The sequence below is a fragment of the Bufo gargarizans genome, chromosome 1 (genome assembly GCF_014858855.1).
Source record: "Bufo gargarizans isolate SCDJY-AF-19 chromosome 1, ASM1485885v1, whole genome shotgun sequence".
Taxonomy (NCBI): Eukaryota; Metazoa; Chordata; class Amphibia; order Anura; family Bufonidae; genus Bufo; species Bufo gargarizans.
Window position 1 is genome coordinate 298,174,181 of NC_058080.1, and position 24,633 is coordinate 298,198,813.

At 46.5% G+C, this 24,633-nt stretch overlaps 1 protein-coding gene across 4 annotated transcripts in view; it reads right to left on the minus strand.

Moving 5' to 3' along the window:
- PAQR3 (progestin and adipoQ receptor family member 3) overlaps window positions 1–23,990 on the minus strand; it is a 40,231-nt gene extending 16,241 nt beyond the window's left edge. For all 4 annotated transcript variants that reach the window (XM_044304978.1, XM_044304952.1, XM_044304969.1 and 1 more), the window contains exons 1-3: window positions 23,892–23,990; window positions 21,416–21,624; window positions 19,496–19,658 (exon numbers count right to left, since the gene is read on the minus strand). In XM_044304978.1, the coding sequence (XP_044160913.1) occupies window positions 19,496–19,658; window positions 21,416–21,600 (348 nt within the window). In that variant the 5' untranslated portion in view covers window positions 21,601–21,624; window positions 23,892–23,990. The remainder of the gene's footprint in view (window positions 1–19,495; window positions 19,659–21,415; window positions 21,625–23,891) is intronic.
- Between the last annotated feature and the right edge of the window lie 643 nt (window positions 23,991–24,633).

Genomic DNA, 24,633 nt, shown 5'->3' on the forward strand with positions numbered 1-24,633 from the left:
CCGCAATACATTTTTTTTAGTTAGACTCATGCTGAGGAGAAGGCCCAAAAAGATTTTAAACTCGGAAACGGTGACTGGTTTCCACCGGAAAGGCTGGGCATAGAAGCTTTCTGGATTGGCGGTAATAAACTGTGTGGAGTAGCGGTTGGTTTCTGCCACAACTAGGTCATAGAGATCCGGGGTGAAGAACAGCTCAAAAAACTGAAGGGCCGATCCTAAATGAGCCGTCTCCACGCGAACTCCAGACTGGGCGGTGAAAGGGGGCAATACGGGTGCGGTGGAAGCAGGGGATTGCCAATTAGGATTTGCCAGCACCTCTGGGAGACTAAGGGTTCTACGGGCCTGTGAACGCGGTGGCTGCGACAGGGGAGTTATTGCACGTGCCACCGTACCAGCTGGAACTGCCCTTCTGGTGCTAGCCACTTCACCAGGGAATACAGGGTGTGCTGCGCTGCTGGTGTATGCCGCACCATAAACAAGATCAGCGCTAGCACCACTCTGCTGCAAATGAGGATCATCATGCGGGGTATGCAGAACTCTGACATGGGATCGGGTACGCCTGACCGTAGCAGGGACCTCTACCTCGTCATCTTCGCTAGCGGTTAGAGTGCCACTGCTGTCTACAGGTTCATATTCTGAACCACTGGATTCAGCGGATGAGGCGTCCCCATCGCTTTCATCCATCACAGCCAGAATCCTGTAGGCCTCTTCAGCAGAATATCCCTTGTTTGACATTTTGGGTTCACTAAATTTAGGGGGTATTCCTCTGAGACTACCCGGGAAAAAGAGCAAACCTACCTAGTAAAAAGGAGTGCTTGCGAAGTAAAGCTGCGATCGCTAATAAAGATCCAAAAAGCTCAAAAGTGATCTTTTATAGCGGCTCAGCGATTTTACAGTGTTTTTGCAGTGATCATAAAAAAAAAATTCTGTCACTGCGGTGGGGCGGACTGAACGCAAGTGTGCGCACAAGATCAGGCCTGATCGGGCGAACACTGCGTTTTTTGTAGAACCTAAGGTGACCCTAATGTACTGATATAGATCTGATTGCGATCAGTATTGATCACTTACAGATACTATATAGTACTAGTGCTGATTAGCGACAGCGATGACGCTAATCAACGACTAATCAGTTACTGCGGTGCAGTGGGCTGGGCGCTAAACTACCTAGCAAGTAGCTAACTACCTGGCAGGGATGAGGGACCCTTACATGGGGGGTGATCAATGACAGGGGGGTGGATAAGGGGGTTATCAGGGAGTCTAATATGGGTGATCAGGTGCCAAATAAGGGGTTATTATCTAATGTGGACAGGGTAATATCTAATGTGTAGTGTGGTGATTTGGTGCTACTTACAGAGCTGCCTGTGTCCTCTGGTGGTCGATCCAAGCAAAAGGGACTACCAGAGGAGCAGGTAGCAGTTATATCAGACGCTATTTTCAAAATAGCAGCTGACATAACCATTTCATTGGTCGATTCAAAAATCCACAGCCTGCCAGCCAATGATCGCGGCCGGCAGGCTGTAGATGAACTTGTGCACTACGCGATCCTGTGTGCGCGCGTTCACAGGAAATCTCGGCTCACGCGATAGTGTAGCCTGAGAGCGCCGCAGCAATGACGCCTTTCGGCGTTAGGTGTGCGGCAAGCGGTTAAATGCCCGCGCTGGTCCCTGCTGGATCTACAGCAGTAATGTGCTGTTCTTCATTCCTGTGGCATTCATACACACCCGACCACTGAGGCCAGTGACTGGCTGCAGCAGTTTCGGAACAATGAACATGAGGTTATCACTACAGGCCCAGACAAAAAATAAAAAATTCTAGGAACTCGCCGTGCCCCTCACGGAATACCTTGGGGTGTCTTCTTTCCAAAATGGGGTCACTTGTGGCGTAGTTATACTGCCCTGGCAATTTAGGGGCCCAAATGTGTAAGAAGTACCTTGCAATCAAAATCTGTAAAAAATGGCCTGTGAAATCCGAAAGGTGCACTTTGGAATATGTGCCCCTTTGCCTACCTTGGCTGCAAAAAAGTGTCACACATCTGGTATCGCCGTACTCAGGAGAAGTTGGGGAATGTGTTTTGGGGTGCCATTTTACATATAACCATGCTGGGTGAGAGAAATATCTTGGCAAGAGATAACTTTTCCCATTTTTTTATACAAAGTTGGCATTTGACCAAGATATTTTTCTCACCCAGCATGGGTATATGTAAAATGACACCCAAAACACATTGCGCAACTTCTCCTGAGTACGGCGATACCACATGTGTGACACTTTTTTGCAGCCTAGATGCGCAAAGGGGCCCAAATTCCTTTTAGGAGGGCATTTTTTGACATTTGGATCCCAGACTTCTTCTCACACTTTCGGGCCCCTAAAAAGCCAGGGCAGTATAAATACCCCACATGTGACCCCACTTTGGAAAGAAGACACCCCAAGGTATTCAATGAGGGGCATGGCGAGTTCCTAGAAATTTTTATTTTTTTGCATAAGTTAGCGGATATTGATTTTTTTTTGTTTTTTTCTCACAAAGTCTCACTTTCCGCTAACTTAGGACAAAAATTTCAATCTTTCATGGACTCAATATGCCCCTCACGGAATACCTTGGGGTGTCTTCTTTCCGAAATGGGGTCACATGTGGGGTATTTATACTGCCCTGGCTTTTTAGGGGCCCTAAAGCGTGAGAAGAAGTCTGGAATATAAATGTCTAAAAATGTTTACGCATTTGGATTCCGTGAGGGGTATGGTGAGATCATGTGAGATTTATTTTTTTGACACAAGTTAGTGGAATATGAGACTTAGTAAGAAAAAAGAAAAACAAAAACAAACAAAAAATTTCCGCTAACTTGTGCCCAAAAAAATGTCTGAATGGAGCCTTACCAGGGGGGTGATCAATGACAGGGGGGTGATCAATGACAGGGGGGTGATCACCCATATAGACTCCCTGATCACCCCCCTGTCATTGATCACCCCCCTGGTAAGGCTCCATTCAGACGTCCGTATAATTTTTACGGATCCATGGATCGGATCCGCAAAACACATGCGGACGTCTGAATGGAGCCTTACAGGGGGGTGATCAATAACAGGGGGGTGATCAATGACAGGGGGGTGATCACCCATATAGACTCCCTGATCACCCTCCTGTCATTGATCACCCCCCTGGTAAGGCTCCATTCAGACGTCCGTATAATTTTTACGGATCCATGGATCGGATCCGCAAAACACATGCGGACGTCTGAATGGAGCCTTACAGGGGGGTTATCAATGACAGGGGGTGATCAGGGTGATCACCCCCCTGTCACTGATCACCCCCCCTGTAAGGCTCCATTCAGACATCCGCATGATTTTTACGGATCCATGGATACATGGATCGGATCCACAAAACACATGCGGACGTCTGAATGGAGCCTTACAGGGGGGTTATCAATGACAGGGGGTGATCAGGGTGATCACCCCCCTGTCACTGATCACCCCCCCTGTAAGGCTCCATTCAGACGTCCGCATGATTTTTACGGATCCATGGATACATGGATCGGATCCACAAAACACATGCGGACGTCTGAATGGAGCCTTACAGGGGGGTTATCAATGACAGGGGGTGATCAGGGTGATCACCCCCCTGTCACTGATCACCCCCCCTGTAAGGCTCCATTCAGACGTCCGCATGATTTTTACGGATCCATGGATACATGGATCGGATCCACAAAACACATGCGGACGTCTGAATGGAGCCTTACAGGGGGGTGATCAATGACAGGGGGTGATCAGGGTGATCACCCCCCTGTCACTGATCACCCCTCCTGTAAGGCTCCATTCAGACGTCCGCATGATTTTTACGGATCCATGGATACATGGATCGGATCCACAAAACACATGCGGACGTCTGAATGGAGCCTTACAGGGGGGTGATCAATGACAGGGGGTGATCAGGGAGTGTATATGGGGTGATCACCCCCGTCACTGATCACCCCCTGTAAGGCTCCATTCAGACGTCCGCATGTGTTTTGCGGATCCGATCCATGTATCCATGGATCCGTAAAAATCATGCGGACGTCTGAATGGAGCCTTACAGGGGGGGTGATCAATGACAGGGGGGTGATCAGGGAGTGTATATGGGTGATCACCCGCCTGTCATTGATCACCCCCCTGTAAGGCTCTATTCAGACGTCCGAAGGTGTTTTGCGGATCCGATCCATGTATCCGTGGATCCGTAAAAATCATACGGACGTCTGAACGGAGCCTGACAGGGGGGTGATCAATGACAGGGGGGTGATCAGGGAGTTTATATGGGGTGATCATGGGTGATCAGGGGTTCATAAAGGGTTAATAAGTGACCGGGGGGGGGGGGGGGGGGTGTAGTGTAGTGTTTGGTGCGACTTTACTGACCTACCTGTGTCCTCTGGTGGTCGATCCTAACAAAAGGGACCACCAGAGGACCAGGTAGGAGGTATATTAGACGCTGTTATCAAAACAGCGTCTAATATACCTGTTAGGGGTTAAAAAATTCGGATCTCCAGCCTGCCAGCGAGCGATCGCCGCTGGCAGGCTGGAGATCCACTCGCTTACCTTCCGTTCCTGTAAGCGTGCGCGCGTTCACAGGAAATCCCGGCCCTCGCGAGATGACGCATATATGCGTGACTCTGCGCAGGGCTGCCACCCCCGGACCGCACATCTGCGTTAGGCGGTACGGAGGTGGTTAAAGGGACACTGACAGGGCCAATAAGCATATTGAGGTATATAAATGGCAGTACAGGTCTTATAATGGGTATTACAATCATCTAAGTATCCCCCCTGTCCACATTATACATACAGTAAACTTAAGTTTTATAACCTGCTCCAACGGTCTTCAATCTGCCCAAGGGGCGGCGTTTCACCTCTCTTGCGCCCAGCCAGCCTCTCCCAACTGCCGCTTTGAAGCGCCGCCCAGCTCATGAATATTCAGTTTGCTGGGCGGCTTCTGCGGTCCCCGCTCTGAAGCGCTGCGCTTAACAGTGCCCGGCGCATGCGCCGGATCTTGTGAAGTCCTGTACAGTAAGCGCCGCCCAGCTCATCAATATTCACTTCGCTGGGCGGCGCTTACTGTCCCCGACTTCACAAGATCCGGCGCATGCGCAGGGCACTGCTCAGCGCAGCGCTTCAGAGCGGGGACCGCTGAAGCCGCCCAGCAAACTGAATATTCATGAGCTGGGCGGCGCTTCAAAGCGGCAGTTGGGGGAGGCTGGCTGGGCGCAAGAGAGGTGAAACGCCGCCCCTTGGGCAGATTGAAGACCGTTGGAGCAGGTTATAAAACTTAAGTTTACTGTATGTATAATGTGGACAGGGGGGATACTTAGATGATTGTAATACCCATTATAAGACCTGTACTGCCATATATATACCTCAATATGCTTATTGGCCCTGTCAGTGTCCCTTTAAAGTGTCATTGGATCCCCGCCTTTCCCAATAAGTACAGTACCGTATGTCAGCAGCATATCCCCCTATAACATTGTGTTAGTGGCAGATCCCCCCAATAACATTGTCATCCAATGATGTTCTTAGCTACAGTACCCCCATAATTGTAGTGCTAACTAGAGTTGTTGCGATACCAAATTTTTGATTCGGTTTCGATACCATGAAAAAGTATTGCGATACTCGATACCATTCGATACCACGCAAAAAAAATAAACAAAAAAAGCCACGTGCATTCCTCACTTTTAAAAATGGCGAATCGCGCAGTTTTTATTTTATTTTTTCTGTTCCGGCATTCACCACCTAGATTTTTTTTTATATTTTAATAGTTTGGACTTTTCTGACGTGGCGACGTAATATGTTTATTATTTATATATTTTATATGTGAAATTGGGAAAAGGGGGTGATTTATACTTCATATTTTAGTTTTTTTTTTACACTTTTTATTTAATAACTATTTCCCCCCCTTAGGGGCTAGAACCTGGGATCTTTCATCCCTTTTCCTATTCAGCCTGATAGATCTCTATCAGGGTGAATAGGACTTCACACTGTCCCTGCTGCTCTGTGCTTTGTGCACACAGCATCAGGGATGTTACCATGGCAACCAGGGCTTCTGTAGCGTCCTGGCTGCCATGGTAACCGATCGGAGCCCCAGCATTACACTGCTGGGGCTCCGATCAGAAGCTGCCACTGCACCACCAATGAGGGGGAGGGGAGAGGTCCCTGTGGCCACTGCCACCAATGATTTTAATACTGGGGGGTTGAGATGGGCCAGCGCACTGTGCCACCAATGATTTTAATGGGTTGGGGGGCACACTGCACCACCAATGATAATTACCCCTTTATACAGGAGGCGGGTACTGGCAGATCAGCGGCAGTTAACTGCCGCTGATCGCAGCTCCCTGTCAGGGGCAGGGTGCCGGCAATGCGATTCTGCTGCCAGCACCCGCCTCCTGTATGTGTTAAAGACTGACTACTATATGGGACTCCAGACTTTCACTATCAGGCCACACAGAGCGGCGCCCAGCGATGTCTCAGCACTCACAATTAGTCCTGGGCGCCGCTCCGTTCGCCTGCAGTGCTCCATTACTGTCTCCTCTCCTGCTCCACATGCTGCTGATTACTATCGGAGCGATGGGAGGAGACATCAGCTTCACTAGTGGGCGTTCCTTCTCCCTGGCTGTAGCGCTGTCCAATCGCAGCGCAGGGAAAAGGAACGCCCACTAGTGAAGCTGATGTCTCCTCCCATCGCTCCGATAGTAATCAGCAGCATGTGGAGCAGGAGAGGAGACAGTAATGGGGCACTGCGGGCGAACGGAGCGGCGCCCAGGACTAATGGTGAGTGCAGAGACATCGCTGGGCGCCGCTCTGTGTGGAAATAATCCTATCATTGGTGGCGCAGTGCGCCCGCCCCTCCTCCGCCCCTCTCTTCTCATTGCCGCCCCTCCTCCGTGGTGCCGCCCCTCTCTTCTCATTGCCGCCCCTCTCTTCTCATTGCCGCCCCTCCTCCGCCCCTCTCTTCTCATTGCCGCCCCTCCTCCGTGGTGCCGCCCCTCCTCCGCCCCTCTCTTCTCATTGCCGCCCCTCTCTTCTCATTGCCGCCCCTCCTCCGCCCCTCTCTTCTCATTGGTGGCAGCGGCAGCAGCACAGGGGGGGGGGGGGGGGGGACAGCTTCCTTCTCCCTGTGCTGCTGAGAGAACATGAGCGCGCCGATAGCAGCGCGCTCATGTTCAGAGATACTAGACTGCGCAGAAGCGCAGCCCAGTATCGAAAAAACGGAAATCCCGGTATCGTATCGATACCGGGACAAAAGTATCGATTGGGTATCGAAATTTCGATACCCGCAACAACCCTAGTGCTAACAGTTCTTCTATTACTGTATTCTATTGCAGAAAATTACCGTAGTCTCCTGCTGCATACTGTACATTTCTGAGCGATGTCAAAGCAGAAAAGGCTTTCTTATAAAATTATTTTTAAACTAGAGCTGATAAAGTACGCCAAAGAGCATGGAAACAGGGCAGCGGAGAGACATTTTGGGCCGCCTCCAACTGAAAAGATGATTCGTGCACGGAGGAAACAAGAGGATCAGTTGGAGAAAGTGGAGAAAAGTAAACACACTCTTCGTGGGTGTGCTGCAAAGTGGCCACAGCTAGACGTGGACATGAAAGAGTGGATCACATGTCACAGGAACAACGGCTTCTCAGTATCCACAAAAATGATCATCAGAGAAAGGCATTGAAGACTTCACTGGATCGGCATCATGGTGCTACAGATTCATGAGAAGATGTGGCCTTGCTATGCGCACCAAAACAAGAATTGCACAAAAAATGCCCAAAGAATATGAGTCCAAGATTCTTTCTTTTCATAAATTTGTGCTGGATTCAAGAAAGAAACATGGCTATGAAATAGGCCAGATTGGGAACATGGATAACGTTCCGTTAACCTTCGATGTTCCATCGAATAGGACCGTCGATGTGAGAGGCGCAAAATTCATAACTGTAAAGACATCTGGACACGAGAAAACGCATTATACGGTTATCTTGTCCTGCTGCGCAGATGGCACCAAACTGCCACCAATGCAGATTTTTAAAAGGAAGACCATGCCAAAAGAGGTGATCCCACGAGGAGTGATTGTCCATGTTTACGACAAAGGGTGGATGGACGAAAATGGCATGAAAGTATGGATCGAAAAGGTGTGGTCCAAAGGCACTGGAGAACTTCTGAAGAAACCTGCCCTACTAGTGCTTGACCAGTTTCGGGCACATATCACCGAATCCACAAAAACAAGATTTAAGGAAGTGAACACCCATCTGGCGGTAATTCCTGGGGAGCTTACCAGCCAGCTACAACCTCTGGACGGTTCCATTAATAAGCCATTTAAAGTGTTCATGAGGGAGGAATGGAACAACTGGATGGCAGCTGGGAACCATGACCTGACTCCCACTGGACGGATGAAGAGGCCCACCATCACCCAAGTCTGTGAGTGGGTGAAAACATCATGGCAGGCAGTCAACGATGAAATCGTCGTCAGATCCTTTAAAAAGTGTGGCATTAGCAATGCCTTGGATGGCACTGAGGACAATATGCTGTACGACGAATCTGAAGGCAGAGATACTAGTGATACTGAGCCACAGAGGGCGATTAACTGGACAGTAGTGATGAGGAGTTTTGGGGGTTCCCTGATGAATAGAGTACTGTACATGATGGTTATTAATGCTGCTGGTTACTACTGTTAATGTTTACATTGTTAAAATATTGGTCTGTTATTTTATTAAAAGTTTTGACACACCTTTTGTCCCCAATTTTTTTTTTCCTATTTTCACCCTCTAAAACCAGGTGCGTCTTATGGGCAGGTGAGTCTTATAGGGCGAAAAATACGGTAACATTCCCCATATGTCTACTTTATGTTGGCATCATTATGCAAAACTCATTTTATTTTTTTAGGACGTTAAAAGGCTTAGAATTTTAGAAGCAATTTTTAAAATGTTTTCAAAAATTCCAAAACCCACTTTTCAGGGCTCCAGATGGCAACCAAAATGGTCGCCAATGCGACTTAGAATTTACAAATGGCGACAAGACTTTTTAGTCTTGTCACCATTTACGACTAGACCCGCCACCGCAGCTCTGCCGTTGAACAGCGGCGGGCCCAGGAGCTGTTAGTTCTCTACAAATACAGGAGGCGGGTGCCGGAATCAAATAGCCGGCACCCGACCTTTGTGACAGGGAACTGCGATCAGCTGCAGTTGAGTTAACCCTTCAGGTGCGGTACCTGAGGGGTTAACTGCCGCTGATCGCAGCTCCCTGTCACAAAGGTCGGGTGCCGGCTATTTGATTCTGCCACCCGGCTCCTGTATTTGTATAAGAAACATTGGTGGCACAGTGCGCCCCCCCAACACCCCAGTATAAGAAACATTGGTGGTTCAGTGGGAAGTGCCAATGAGGGTTAAAAATAATAAAAAAATTAACTCACCTCCTCCAGTTGATCGCGTAGCTGCCGGTCTCCTGTTCTTTCTTCAGGACCTGTGGTGACGTCACTGATGGATCATGTGATGAGTACAGTGATGTCACCAAAGGTCCTTTGACAGGTCCTGAAGAAAGAACAGGAGACGATCAGGAGTTCATTTTTTATTTATTTTTTAAACCTCATTGGCACTGCCCACTGCTCCACCAATGTTTATCATATTGAGGGGGGGGGGGCGCACTACGCCACCAATGTTTATTATACTGGGGTGTTGGGGGCGCACTGCGGCACCAATGTTTATTATATTGGGGCCGCGCACTGCGCCACCAATGTTTATTATACTGGGGGGCACACTGCGCCACCAATGTTTATTATACTGGGGTGTTGGGGGCGCACTGCGCATCCAATGTTTATTATATTGGGGGGGCGCACTGCGCCACCAATGTTTATTATATTGGGGGGGGGCGCACTGCACCACCAATGTTTATTTTATTGGGGGGGGGGCGCACTGCGCCACCAATGTTTATTATACTGGGGTGTTGGGGGGGTGCACTGCGCCACCAATGTTTATTATATTGGGGGGGTGCACTGCGCCACCAATGTTTATTGTATGGGGGGGGGGGCGCACTGCGCCACCAATGTTTATTATATTGGGGGGGGCGCACTGCGCCACCAATGTTTATTATACTGGGGTCTTGGGGGGGGACGCACTGCGCCACCAATGTTTATTATATTGACCTTCTACTAAGCATTCTGCATTAAAGGGATTCTGTCACCAGTTTTTTGCCCCTCCATTTAAAAATATGGTTATGTTCATGGAGCTTTAGTGATTCCTAATGTGGTCTTATAACTGAAATCTGTAGGCTCATTTTGTCTAAAAAAACGTTATAACTAACCTGTCATTCATCCAACTAAGGTGCCCAAGGGGATACTCATGTCTTCCAGATGCCGCCCACACCCGCCGCCGTTCGTGCCCTGCTCCTCCTTTTTATGACATCAGCGCCGCATCAGAATCCTTTGCTACGCCTCCGGTTCTCCCTCACTCCCCCCTCCTTCTTCTCTAACATCCCGCACGTGCGCACAGGCCTGTGCCTGATGCGCCCGTGCGGACTTCTCCGTTCGGCTTCATGGAGCGAACTGCGCATGCGCCAGCACTTCGCTCATCCTCCCGATGACCTGAAGGCTGGCGCCAGCGTTCAGGTCATTGGGAGGTTGAGCGAAGTGCCGGCGCATGCGCACTTCGCTCCATGAAGCCGAACGGAGAAGTCAGTTCGTAAATATGATCTGTTAGATGGCTGTCCTGCTCCTCTGCTGGTCCTTTTCGTCGGTAGGATCAAAAAAGTGAAAGGAAAAAAGTGATCAGTGTAAACTGTCACATTTTTTTTTCACTGGTATTGACTGTTAGGTTTTAGGGATAGTTTAGGCCCCTTGGTTAGGTAGTTTAGGGATCAGTTAGCGCCCAGCCCACCGCACCGCAGTCCCTTATTCGCTGATTAGCGTATCGCTAATCAGCATTTGTACTTTTATAGTATCTGGAAGTGATCAAAACTGATCACGGTCAGATCTATAATAGTATTAGTTCGCCCTCCACCCAAAACGCAGTGTTTGCCCGATCAGGCCTGATCGGTCGCCCACACGTGCTTTCACCCACGCCCGCCCCACCGCAGTGACAAATTATTTTTTTTTTTTATCACTGCACATTCACTTTACACGCGCTGCGGCGATAAAAAAATCAGTTTTGATATTTTTTATCAACCGCAGCAGCCTCCGGTACTTCGCTAGCCTCCCATTTGTAAGACAGGCTTGCTTTTTTTCTTGGGTAGTCTCAGGGAATACCCCTAAATTTAGTTGCCCAAATGTCAAACAGGGGGTATTCTTCTGAAGAGGCCTACAGGCTTCTGACCCAGTCGGATGAGGAATGGGAACCCTCATCTGATGAATCTAGCGGGTCAGAATATGAACCTGTAGAAAGCAGTGGCTCTCTGACCCAAAGTTCGGACAAGGAGGCTGAGGTCCATGATAGCACCAGGCGTACCCGGCCCCGTGTCGCTAGACCACAGGTTGCGCAGGATCCGCTTCAAGAGCAGCAGAGTGGGGCTGGTGCTGTCGGATTACGTGGTGAGGCATACACCAGCAGCGCAGCCCTTCCTGGACCTAGTACCAGCACTGCCGTACAACCTGGTGAAGTGGTGAGCACCAGAAGGGCAGTTGAAGCTGGTACGGTGGCACGAGCAGTAGTGACCCCGTCGCAGCCACCGCAAAGACGGGCCCGTAGAGCCCCTAGAATCCCTGAGGTGCTGGCAAACCCTGATTGGCAGTCCCCAACTTCAGCCGCACCTGTAGTTCCCCCTTTCACCGCACAGTCTGGAGTTCGGGTTGAGACAGCTCAGATCAGTACGGACCTGGGATTTTTTGAGCTGTTCTTGACTGCGGAGCTCTTAGACTTAGTCGTGGCCGAAACAAACCGGTATGCCACACAATTTATAACCGCCAACACGGGAAGCTTTTATGCCCAGCCTTTCCGGTGGAAACCAGTCCAAGTTTCCGAAATTAAAACTTTTCTGGGCCTTCTCCTCAACATGGGTCTAACTAAAAAGCATGAATTGCGGTCATATTGGTCCACGAACCCAATTTATCGCATTTTCTCTGCTGCTATGTCCAGGACACGATTTGAGACCATCCTGCGTTTCCTGCACTTTAGCGACAACACCACCTCGCGTCCCAGAGGCCACCCAGCTTTTGACCGGCTCCACAAAATGCGGCCCCTCATAGACCATTTCAACCAGAAATTTGCAGATTTGTATACCCCTGAGCAAAACATCTGCATAGACGAGTCCCTAATACATTTTACCGGGCGCCTTGGCTTCAAACAATACATCCCAAGCAAGTGCGCCCGGTATGGGGTCAAATTGTATAAGCTCTGTGAAAGGGCCACAGGCTATACCCACAAATTTCGTGTCTATGAGGGAAAAGATCAGACCCTGGAGCCGGTCGGTTGCCCTGACTACCTGGGGAGCAGTGGGAAGACAGTCTGGGACTTGGTGTCACCCTTATTCGGCAAGGGGTACCATCTTTATGTGGACAATTTCTACACAAGTGTGGCCCTCTTTAGGCATTTGTTTCTAGAACAGATTGGCGCCTGTGGCACCGCGCGAACTAGTCGCGCGGGCTTCCCCCAACGGCTCGTTACCACCCGTCTTGCAAGGGGGGAGAGGGCTGCCTTGTGTAACGAAGAACTGCTTGCGGTGAAATGGAGAGACAAGCGTGACGTTTACATGCTCTCCTCCATTCACGCAGACACGACAATCCAAATTGAGCGAGCAACCCGTGTCATTGAAAAGCCCCTCTCAGTCCACGACTATAACCTTAACATGGGAGGGGTGGACTTCAATGACCAGATGTTGTCTCCATATTTAGTGTCCCGCAGAACCAGACGCTGGTATAAGAAGGTGTCTGTATATTTGATTCAATTGGCTCTGTGTAATAGTTTTGTTCTCTACAGTAAGGCTGGGAGAACAGGATCCTTCCTCAAATTTCAGGAAGAGATCATCGAGAACCTCCTGTACCCAGGAGGTTCCGTGGCCCCATCCACCAGTGTAGTTAGCCGTCTACACGAGCGACATTTCCCCAATGTCGTTGCCGGTACCTCAACCCAACCGTCTCCCCGAAAAAGATGTTGTGTCTATAGCAGGAGTGGAATAAGGCGTGACATCCGCTATTTCTGTCCTGACTACCCTGCCCTATGCTTAGGGGAGTGTTTCCGGAAGTACCACACAGGTACAAATGCCAACTTTGTATAAAAAAATTGGAAAAGTTGTCTTTTGCCAAGATATTTCTCTCACCCAGCATGGGTATATGTAAAATGACACCCCAAAACACATTCCCCAACTTCTCCTGAGTACGGCGATACCAGATGTGTGACACTTTATTGCAGCCTAGGTGGGCAAAGGGGCACACATTCCAAAGAGCACCTTTCGGATTTCGCAGGCCATTTTTTACACATTTTGATTGCAAACTACTTCTCACACATTTGGGCCCCTAAATTGCCAGGGCAGTATAACTACCCCACAAGTGACCCCATTTTGGAAAGAAGACACCCCAAGGTATTCCGTGAGGGGCATGGTGAGTTCCTAGAATTTTTTATTTTTTGTCGCAAGTTAGTGGAATATGAGACTTTGTAAGGGAAAAAAAAAAAACACATCATATTCCGCTAACTTGTGACAAAAAATAAAAAGTTCTATGAACTCACTATGCCCATCAGCGAATACCTTAGGGTGTCTAATTTCTGAAATGGGGTCATTTGTGGGGGTTTTCTACTGTCTGGGCATTGTAGAACCTCAGGAAACATGACAGGTGCTCAGAAAGTCAGAGCTGCTTCAAAAAGCGGAAATTCACATTTTTGTACCATAGTTTGTAAACGCTATAACTTTTACCCAAACCATTTTTTTTTTTTTGCCCAAACATTTTTTTTTATCAAAGACATGTAGAACAATAAATTTAGAGAAAAATGTATATATGGATGTCGTTTTTTTTTGCAAAATTTTACAGCTGAAATTGAAAAATGTCTTTTTTTTTGCAAAAAATCATTACATTTTGATTAATAACAAAAAAAGTAAAAATGTCAGCAGCAATGAAATACCACCAAATGAAAGCTCTGTTAGTGAGAAGAAAAGGAGGTAAAATTCATTTGGGTGGTAAGTTGCATGACCGAGCAATAAACGGTGAAAGTAGTGTAGTGCAGAAGTGTAAAAAGTGGCCTGGTCATTAAGGGGGTTTCAGCTAGCGGGGTTGAAGTGGTTAAAGAATGCTATTATTTTCCCTTATAACCATGTTATAAGGGAAAATAATACAGTGAATAGACTGTCACCTAGCAACCATGTGTGAAAATCACACCGCATCCACACTTGCTTGCGGATGCTTGCGATTTTCACGCAGCCTCATTAACTTCTATGGGGCCTGCATTGCGTGAAAAACTCACAACATAGAGCATGCTGCGATTTTCAAGCAATGCACAAGTGATGTGTGAAAATCACCGCTCATGTGCACAGCCCCATAGAAGTGAATGGGTCCGGATTTAGTGCGGGTGCATTCCGGTATTTTGAATGCCAGATTTGGCACTAATACATTCCTATGGGGAAAAATGCTGGATCCGGCATTCAGGTAAATCTTCAGTTTATTTCGCCGGAGATAAAACCGTAGCATGCTGCGGTTTTATCTTTTGCCTGATCAGTCAAAATGACTGAACTGAAGACATCCGGATGCATCCGGAGCGGATTGCTCTCCATTCAGAATGCATTGGGATATAACTGATCAATTCTTTTCTGGTATAGAGCCCCTAGGACGGAACTCTATGCCGGAAAAGAAAAACGCTAGTGTGAAAGTAGCCTAAAATATTACGTTTAAATCCCCCCCTTTCCCAATTTTACATATAAAATATATAAACAATAAATAAACATATTACATAGCGCTGTCCAAACTATTAAATTATTACAAAATATCTCCTATGCGGTGAGTATTCGCTATTTTTTTGTCACCTTGTCACCCCAAAAAATAGGATAGGACTGTTCTATTATGGGCCGAACGTTTCATAAAATGCAAAATGCACGCGGCTTTTTTTTTTTTTTTGCACGGTATTGAGTATCGCAATACTTTTTTATGGTGACGAAAGCGAATCCAAATTTTGGCACGATACCAAAATTTTGATTCTGTTTCGATTTGGCGACAAAAAATTTGATTTGGCTCCTAAATTTTTCAGTTCAGGAGCCAATGGCTACTAGGTATTTTTTTTTAGTCTGGAGCACTGCTTTTTAAAGGACCAATTCAGTTATGAAGTCACTTTGTGAGGCTCACATAATAGAAACCACCCAAAAATGAACCCATTTTAGAAACTACAGCCCTCAAGTTACTCAAAACTGATTTTACAAACTTTGTTAACCCTTTAGGTGTTCAACAAGAATTGGCAGATTTTCCATTTTAATAAATTTTTTTCTTTTCTTCAACACATCGAGGGTTAACAGCCAAACAAAACTCAATATTTATTACCCTGATTATGCGGTTTACAAAAACACCCCACATATGATCGTAAACTGCTGTATGGGCACACAGCAGGGCACCGAAGAAAAGGTACGTATGGTTTTTGGAAGGCAGATTTTGCTGGACTGATTTTTAGATGCTATATCCCATTTGAAGCCCCACTGATGCACCCTTACATTAGACACTCCCAAAAAGTGACCCCATTTTGGAAACTAGGGGATAAGATGCCAGTTTTATTGGTACTATTTTGGGGTACATATGATTTTGAATTGCTCTATATTACGTTTTTTTGTGAGGCGAGGTAACAAAAAAATGGCACGGTTTTGGCACCGTTTTTTTTTATTTTTTTTTTTTTTTTTTTAACAAGATGCATCTGACAGGGTAGAGATCCTGTGCTATTTTTATAGAGCAGGTTGTCCCTTGCCGGCATTACTAGACCGTATGCTGTCCATGACAGCAGCAGAGCAGGGACAGAAGCTTTAATCCAAGCGTTTTGCAGCACTTGGATTAAAGAGCTGCCTTGCCGTCTATACACGTGCTAGCTGCACGGGGTATGTGCAAATAGCACGTACATAGCCGTATGGCAGTCGGGAAGGGGTTAAACAATGGATCGCAAAGGGAAAGGTGACATTACATTCAGCTGAGCTAGGCCTACAAGGCATTGTGCCTGGTTTAAACAGTGAATTCTCTGGCAACAGATTCCCTTTAACCCCTATTTTTGCCATGGGTTTGGACATGTTGCACAGTTTTCACATATAAAAATAAAACAAAACAAAAAAATCATATTATCCCTCCATACCCATATTTTCTGAAAGTAGATGCCCGGCACATTGTGTACACTTCAGAGACACACTGTAGTCTGTAAGCTTACCTAAGTATATCAATGGTGTCTTGAATCTTGTTATGGTCTTAGAGGGATAGGTTTAATAGCACTTCAGCGTGTAGCATATGGTATTAGTCTGTGGATTTGTATCCTATCCAGGGATCTTGATTAGTAAAATACGGAGTTCAAGTAGGTATGACTGTAACCATTTAAATGCTGGTATTTCACCAATTTTTACTTACATAACACACTTTGCATTTTATGTGTTCAGTTACAATTTTATGGGTCTTTATTGATTTGTAGTCTCAACTGAATAAAGATTTTCGATTATAAAATATTTGGGGCCTGGTGTGGTATTACCAGTAGGGGATACATACGAATATGTAGATCTATGCATATTCATATGTTAATTATGGGTGTTATTGCTGTGACTACCTAATTAACATGGGCTTCAGAGGTTTCTTAATGTTGTGTGGTTTTAGAAAAGCATTTTAGAAAGCATAGCATTTTATCATCATATCAATTTAAATCATAATATAAATTAAGGAGGGGGTCCGGTTTACAAATCCCCTGTTACCGAACCCTAAATTAATAAGCTGGGGTCGTAGCTTCTCCAGCAGCTGAACATGTAGGGAAGATGACCATGGAGGAGTCAAGCCCTGACAATCCAGAGAAGGAGGGGCAGCCAGAGGAAGCAGGAGAAATAAAGAGGCACACAGTGGCTTGGGCCCGTCCTTGGTGCACTTAACTGCTGGTTTTCATATGGATTACAATGACTTTTTCTCCAGAATGAAGAAGTGAGTCACTAAGGGAAAGGCACTGTTACAATCAGCTGATATAGTCCTACAAAGATCTGTGCCTGGTTTATCAGTGAGTTTTCTGGCAACTCCCTTTAACCCTTTTGCTATCATGGGTGTTTGGACATTTTGCCACTCTGGTAGCCAGGACAATTTTCACAGTTTCCACATATACATATAAAACCTAAGTAAATACAAAAAATCATACTAACCACTTAGCCATATTTTCTGAAGTAGACGCCCCCAGCACATTGTCAAAATGCCACTCAGCACTTTATACTCACAGACACCTTCATGCATATATCCTTGGCTACTGAAGTGCCACCCTGGACGTACGAGATACACGTCAGAGACACTGTAGTCTGTAAGCTTACCTAAGTATATCAGTGGTGTCGAATCTTGTTATGGTCTTAGAGGGATAGGTTTAATAGCACTTCAGCGTGTAGCATATGGTATTAGTCTGTGGATTTGTATCCTATCCAGGGATCTTGATTTGTAAAATATGGAGTTCATGTAACTACTGTAGGAATGACTAACCGTTTAAACACTGATTTGTTACGTACACAACCCTCTTTGCATTTTATGTGTTCTTACTGATTTGTAGTATCAACTGAATAAAGATTTTCTATTGTAAACAACGAGGAAATTCCAGCAGACAGGCCATGGATAAAATCCAATTTCTTTATTATTTTCTTTTAAAATCCATAGGCTGACCAGAACAATTAACGGTCTACGCATTTTGACCAAGCATCTTAATCATGACCTATTAGACCATACGATTATCGGCAAATCATGGAGAACAAGCGTTCATAGGAATGCTAGTTCGCGATAACTGGCTCGTTCATCGGCTGATGGGCATCTTGCATCAGGATGTGTAATCCGGGGTGTGCTGCCAATAATGAATAGAACAGAATGATGGAGGAACAACTGCAGTACCAATCATTCCTCCTGTGTAATCAGGCCGGTGCAAACGAGCACTGACGGATGTACTCTCATCCATTCAGCTTGCACGGCCTGTACATCGGGCAGTGTCATAGCCCCTTTAGGCACCAGATAATCTGTCTCCTGGACTGAAAATTTAGTTATGGCATATAGGAGACCAAGAGCAAACAAAATCTTGGCTTGGGCTCAATAAGTGCTGCCACTACTGGTCCCACTAACTACTGCGCAGATCAGACTACTGGATGTCTTCTGTATGGCACAGCTACTGAGAATTCACAGAAGACTACTGTCCTCTGTAACATGGGCTCCTATGGCTCTTCACCTACAACATCAATGCACTGATGAACCTGACACAACATATAAATTAAAGGGGCAGTCTGATTTACAAATCCCATATTTAAAGTCTATGTACACCTTTGGGGGCAATTTTATTTTTATGATTGCTTTTTACTCATTCTGGGCTAAAAATCTTTTTTTTCAGTAGGTCTTTATAAAAAATATTGAGTTGTTCTGTTACAAAGGGTTAACAGTTTGTCTAGCTGCGTGGATCGCACTTTCACTTTGTGCCCTAATAACCCTTATCTGTCAATTACTAAAAGGTCATAAACACTAATTTAAGCCACACCCTCATCAGTAAGTTAAGAATTGAGCTATAAATGAGTGTTTACAAGGTCAGAGATGAAGAGCCCTCAGCTCCCTGCCTGATGGAAGAGAGGAAATTCAGAACCAATTACTAGATAAACTCATAGCTGTGCAGGAAAAAGGGCTCAATATTTTTTTTTAATAAAGATCAATTGAAAAAATTATTTTTAGCTTGAAATGAGTATAATACAATAATAAAAAATTGCCATAACCTTTAGTTATCCTGTTTGATGAATTCTTAATTATTAAGCTGGGGTCTCAGTTTAAGGCTACATGCAACGGCCGCGTGCATTCCGCATCATGGATCGCGGACCCATTCGAAATGGAGGCACGGATCGGAACCCCACGGAAACACTACAGAGTGCTTCCATGGTGTTTCTGGCCGTGCCTCCACACCGCAAAAAAGTAGAGCATGCACTACTTTTTTGCGGTGGGACCATCAGATGCGGATCGAGGACCACATTCAAGTGAATGGGTCCGCGATCCGCATGCGGCTGCCCCACAGTCTGTGCCCGTGCACCGCGGACAGCAATTTGCGGTCTGCAGCACGAGCACAGAGCCCTAACGTTCGTGTGCATGTAACATAAGGCTGATTTCACACGAGCGAGTAGAGTCCGTGAAATACACTTCCCATGTGTCAGGGGTACTTGCCGAGCTGAACGCTGCTCTGTGACATGACCTAATGACATTGTAATGATTCATATAGGTTTGAAAAATGTAGAATATGCTTCGTGAAGCAACCTGAGGGACCCTTATGGCGTTTTTTGTATATTGTTTTAGAATGTATGAAAAAAACTTAGAACACATGAAAATGGCACAAAAAAAAAGATTTAAGAAAACCCAAAGCAGGTATGTGCTTACCTGGAAACAGAACAGGCAAATGGAACAGATAACAAAGTCTTCCCTGGAAGCATTCGCTGATGGCAAAACAGACATCATGTCATAAACTCCCAGACTGAAGAAGAGCAGGAAGCCCAGCAAGTGGCTCCAAATGTTAACCGTCTCATTGGATAGAATAAAGAGGCTGCAGGAGAATCAAAAAGTCACCGTCCATTGATCACATTTATATGTCACTTCTACACAAATCTTTACTGGAAAAAACTGCACCCGAATACTAACAATATAGCTGCATTTTGGCCAACCTGGTATTGTAGTGCAGCAGCCACATTGTAGTGAGCTGGATTTAGGGAAAACATCCTGTGTACACAGCGGGGGAGATTTATCATGTGGGGCAGAGGAGAAGTTGACAAGTGGCCCATAGCAACCGGATTTCAGGTAAGATCCTAGCTCTCGTACTAGTTATAATAACCCAACCCTAATGTAGTTGAAAACCAGATTTATTTATTTTTTTAAGTGTGTCCAGCTTTTCTTTTTTCCTTTGTTAAACCGCAGCATACGTGATATTTTGTTGTAAAAGGGTTCTAAACGTTTCCTATATTGATGACTTATCCTCAGGAGAGGTCATCAATATCAGATTGGTGAGTGTCTGACTTCCAGCGGCCCAACTATCAGCTGTATGAAGAGAACAGTAAGCACCATGGCTTTCCCTAGTGACATCCTATTCATTGGTCACTTGGTCTAGGCGCAGCTCAGTCCCATTCAAGTGAAGAGGGCTGAGCTGCTTTACCAAGCAGATCTGCTATACAATGGACAACGCTGTGCCTTACTGGAGCGTCATGAGCTTCTCAAACAGCTGCTCGGTGGGGGCCCCAGTTGTCATACCCCCACCAATCAGATACAGATGACCTATCCGGAGGGTAGTACAAGCATAGAATGTATGAACTAATGCTTTATTTGCTTGTAATTTAGTATTTTCAGCCATTTTACAGGAGGGGCTGACTAAGGGCTGTATTAAACGATCTAGCAGGTGACTCTCGGGAGGGAAGTGTTCCTTCCCGGCAATCGCCTGCTCGCTAGCGGAGGAGATCGCTGCTATTACATGCAGTTATCTTCTCCACATTATGGGGAGGAGCAATCGTTACACCATCACTCATCCCCACACTGTCCAGTTGTTTGTCGGATCCGTCTGATAAATACCATCATTTTGCATCTGGATTTCCGGATGCGGCAGGCAGTTTCCGGCGACGGAACTGCTTGCCGGAATCCTCTGCCACAAGTGTGAAAGTACCCTAATAAAGGCTTAACTTTGTTTATCCTGAGGAAAGGTCATCAGTATAAAATACCTGGAGAACCCCTTTAAGTCCCATGATAGGCTCTTAACAAGTGATGGCCTAGTGGTTCCATTTCATATCTGTTAAAGGGGTTGTCCGGGTTCATACCTCCATTTTCACCCAGGCAGCCCTCCTGACAAGAGCATTGGAGCTAAATCGCGCAGGGCAAAGGCTTTTTTTGGAGATCCGGTGACGTACCAGGGCTCTCCATGGGGCTGCCAGGAAGCCCCGTTACATCACCGGCACTGATGGGCGGGATTTAGCGCTGCCCTAGCCAGTAAAACGGCTAGGGCAGCGCTAAAGCCTGCCCATCAGAGCAGGTGATGTCACCGAACACACTGCCGGGCGGAAGCTTCCGCCCGGCAGTGTGTTATGATAAACAAAAGAGCCAGTGCCCTGCGCGATCTAGCGCAGGGCAAGGGAGCGCATTGGAGCATGAGATGCTCCGATGCTAGCCTCAGGGGGGCTGCCTGGGTGAAAATAAGGGTATGTCCGGGTTCAGCTCTGAACCCGGACAACCCCTTTAAGAGACTTGGTCAGAGGCCCAGAACGGAAAGACACATAACCAATAGAAAAATGTATACGCATAGAGTGGAAATACTAATCTCACCTCTTCAGGCACAGACGGGATGGAAGAAAAGCTCTGTAGCCATCAGTGATGTATGGATTGTCTTTAAGGAAGACAGGGATCTGCTCATAGGTGTAGAGCCGGATTCCCCTGGGGAGCAGGACTGGCCAGTACTGGTAGCTGCCCAGCTCTATGTAATGGGCACTCTTAAGCAGTTTCTGATGCATGGCGGGAGAGTTTCTGCACCAATCCTAGGAGATAGGAGAAAAATGATAATTCAGCAATATTTATTACTGTATCTCGTCCAGGCTCAGAAAAGTCAACTAGACGATACAAGGGAACAGCAACCTCCGGCACTCCAGTTGTTCTGAAACTACAACATGGATGCCATGTTGTGTCCGGGATTTTTCATGGACCCCAGGACCATTGTAAATGAAGGATATGTGGATACACACATTAGAACAAATTGGTACGGTGCTGGATGTGGGGAACACTGAAAGCACACGCCTGTGAATCACTGACATCTGAACGAGACCTTAGGCTGGGTTCACATCTGCATCTGGATTTCAGGTTTTTTCTTCACAGGACCAGAAAAACTAACAATGCCAGTGCCGATCATTCGGTGGAAACTACCGGCTCCAACGGTTCCCACTTATTATAATGGAGACCAATGGGTTTCCAGGGTGGTCACCATTAAAGGGGTTGTCTATTAGGGCCGCTTCACACGAGCGGATGCCGTGCGTGGCATCCGCTCCGTGAAAGAGTGCCAAGACCCGCTGCAGACTGCAGAGGCACGGAGCAGTAACATGACTGTTAATGCTCCGTGCCTCTCTGTGATCTCTTTACTACGAAATCACAGTTGTCACTGTGATTTCGTAGTAAAGAGATCACAGAGAGGCACGGAGCATTAACAGTCATGTTACTGCTCCGTGCCTCTGCAGTCTGCAGCGGGTCTTGGCACTCTTTCACGGAGCGGATGCCACGCACGGCATCCGCTCGTGTGAAGCGGCCCTTAGGGTACTTTCATACTAGCGTTGCGGCAACGGAACTGCCTGCCGGCAAACTGTATGTAAACGGATATCAGTTTTTCCCGGATCCGTTAGACAGATCCGGAGAAATACTGGATACGGTATTTAAATTTTTTCGAAGGCGAAATTAGCTCTTCCTATGTCCTGGCGCATGCGCAGACCGGGATACTGGATCCGGCAACGTGGCAATTTCTGGAACACTTGGTACCGGATCCTTAATGTAAGTGCGGTAGTGTTCCGGTATTTTGTCCGGTCAAATACCGTACAAGGGACGGAACGGAAGACATCCCGATGCATACTGAACAGATTGCTTTCCATTCAGAATGCACTACGACAAAACTGATGCGTTTTTTTTCCGGTATAGAGCCCCTTTACCGGATTTCAATACCGGAAAAGAATAACGCTAGTGTGAAAGTACCCTTACAAAAACGTATTCCCTATCCACAGGATAAGGCCAGTTTCAGACGAGCGTGTTCACGGCGTGTCGGAGAGTGAATTCCTGTGGTAAACTCTGCTCCTTTGCCCGGACCGCATGGCATTATAATGATTTATAATGCTGTGTGTCTCTGCCGGACCTCAACTGTAATGATTTGTACTGACGACATTATGGAAGTACAGACGCTCATCTAAAACTAGCCTAAGGGATACGTGTCTGATCATGGAGTCCAACTCCGTGACGATCACTAGAATGAGAGAGGTGGACATGCTGCTGCTGCTCCATTCAACTCTATGGGATGCAAGAGACAGCAGAGCGCTTGTACTCAGCAGCCCCACAGAGCGCCAGCATGCATGTCCGCCCTTCCATTCCAGTGACCAGTGGGGGCCACAGTAGTCGGACCCCATGATCAGACACACTAATCCCTTATTCTGTGGGGAGAGAAGGACAACCCTTTTTATTTGACATAATCCGTGATGGAGGCTAAAACAAAGACGTAAACTGCGGCAAGTCTATAGTTTTCTGCCTCCGGACGTAAACAATACACTCATTACATTCACTGACAGCAAACAGAGTGCTACAGAATGGTATAACAAAGAAAACATTATTATATTATATAATTATATGGCAACTAGGGTTTATTATGAAGCGAGAAGCCCCTGCGAAGTTTAATTTACCGAAAGAAGAATATGCCTTTAATATTTCATAAAAGCATATCAAAGTTATCTGAGCAGCGTCCATTATAAAGTACTTCTCCATATTCCATAAACGTGAGGAAGGCAGCAAGCAATGCAAACAGTACTGAGGTGTTTGAGTCAGATACATATATATTATACACACACATGCACGCAATACATATATATATACACACACATTCAGACGTATGTGCTATCTGCTGAACACATGCCACAGCACTGAGCAAAGTCTGAGTGTTCTGGCAGGAATGACAGACAATGCAGCGCTATGGGCGGCAGATAACCGCGCCCACTGTCCGCTCTGGTGGTCGGTGAGAGGACGTCACGGCGCCCCCTCCAGTTACCGGGCGCGGACTCACCCTCACGTCTCTCCCTCTCCTCCGCTGCCTGCTTTTCCCTCATAGGACACTGTACCATCCAGCTCTCTGCGGCGTACGTGGCCAGTCAGCTGCACCCGTGACGTCATCACGTTCCGCTGCCCTGTGCTGCGATGCGTTGTTAAAGTGGTAGCGCCCAGCCACAAGGGGAGAAGAAGCCTTCGTGTATGAGGCCCGGCCGTTTTCTATAGAACGGTATAAAGGAATGCTATCACCGCTGTTACTACAATAATACAAACTGCTATTATTCAGGCTCATAGCAAAAGTATCTTTAACCCCTTCAGGACTCTTCCTTTTTTTTGTATTCTCGTCCTTCCTGGAGCCATAACTTTTTTATTTTTCCTTTTTCCTTTCACATTGCCGTTTGAGGGCTTTTTTTTTTTTTTTTTTTGCAAGACAAGTTGTGCTTTCTAATGGCACCATTTAATATTGAATATGATGTCCTGGGAAGCTGACAAAAAGCTGACAAAAATGTAGTGGAATTCGGGGAAAAATGCAATTCCTCCATAGTTTTATGGGTTTTTATTTTTTATGGCATTTTCTATGTGGTAAAACGTACCCGTGCACTTAATTCTCCTGGTCAGTACGATTACAGCGATACCAGATATCGTTTAAAAAACAAACAAAAAAAAAACAAACTTTCTTTTCCATCGCCATAGTCTGACCCCCATAACTTTACTATAGTTATGTTTTTGGAGCTGTGTGAGACAATCTGTAGTTTTTA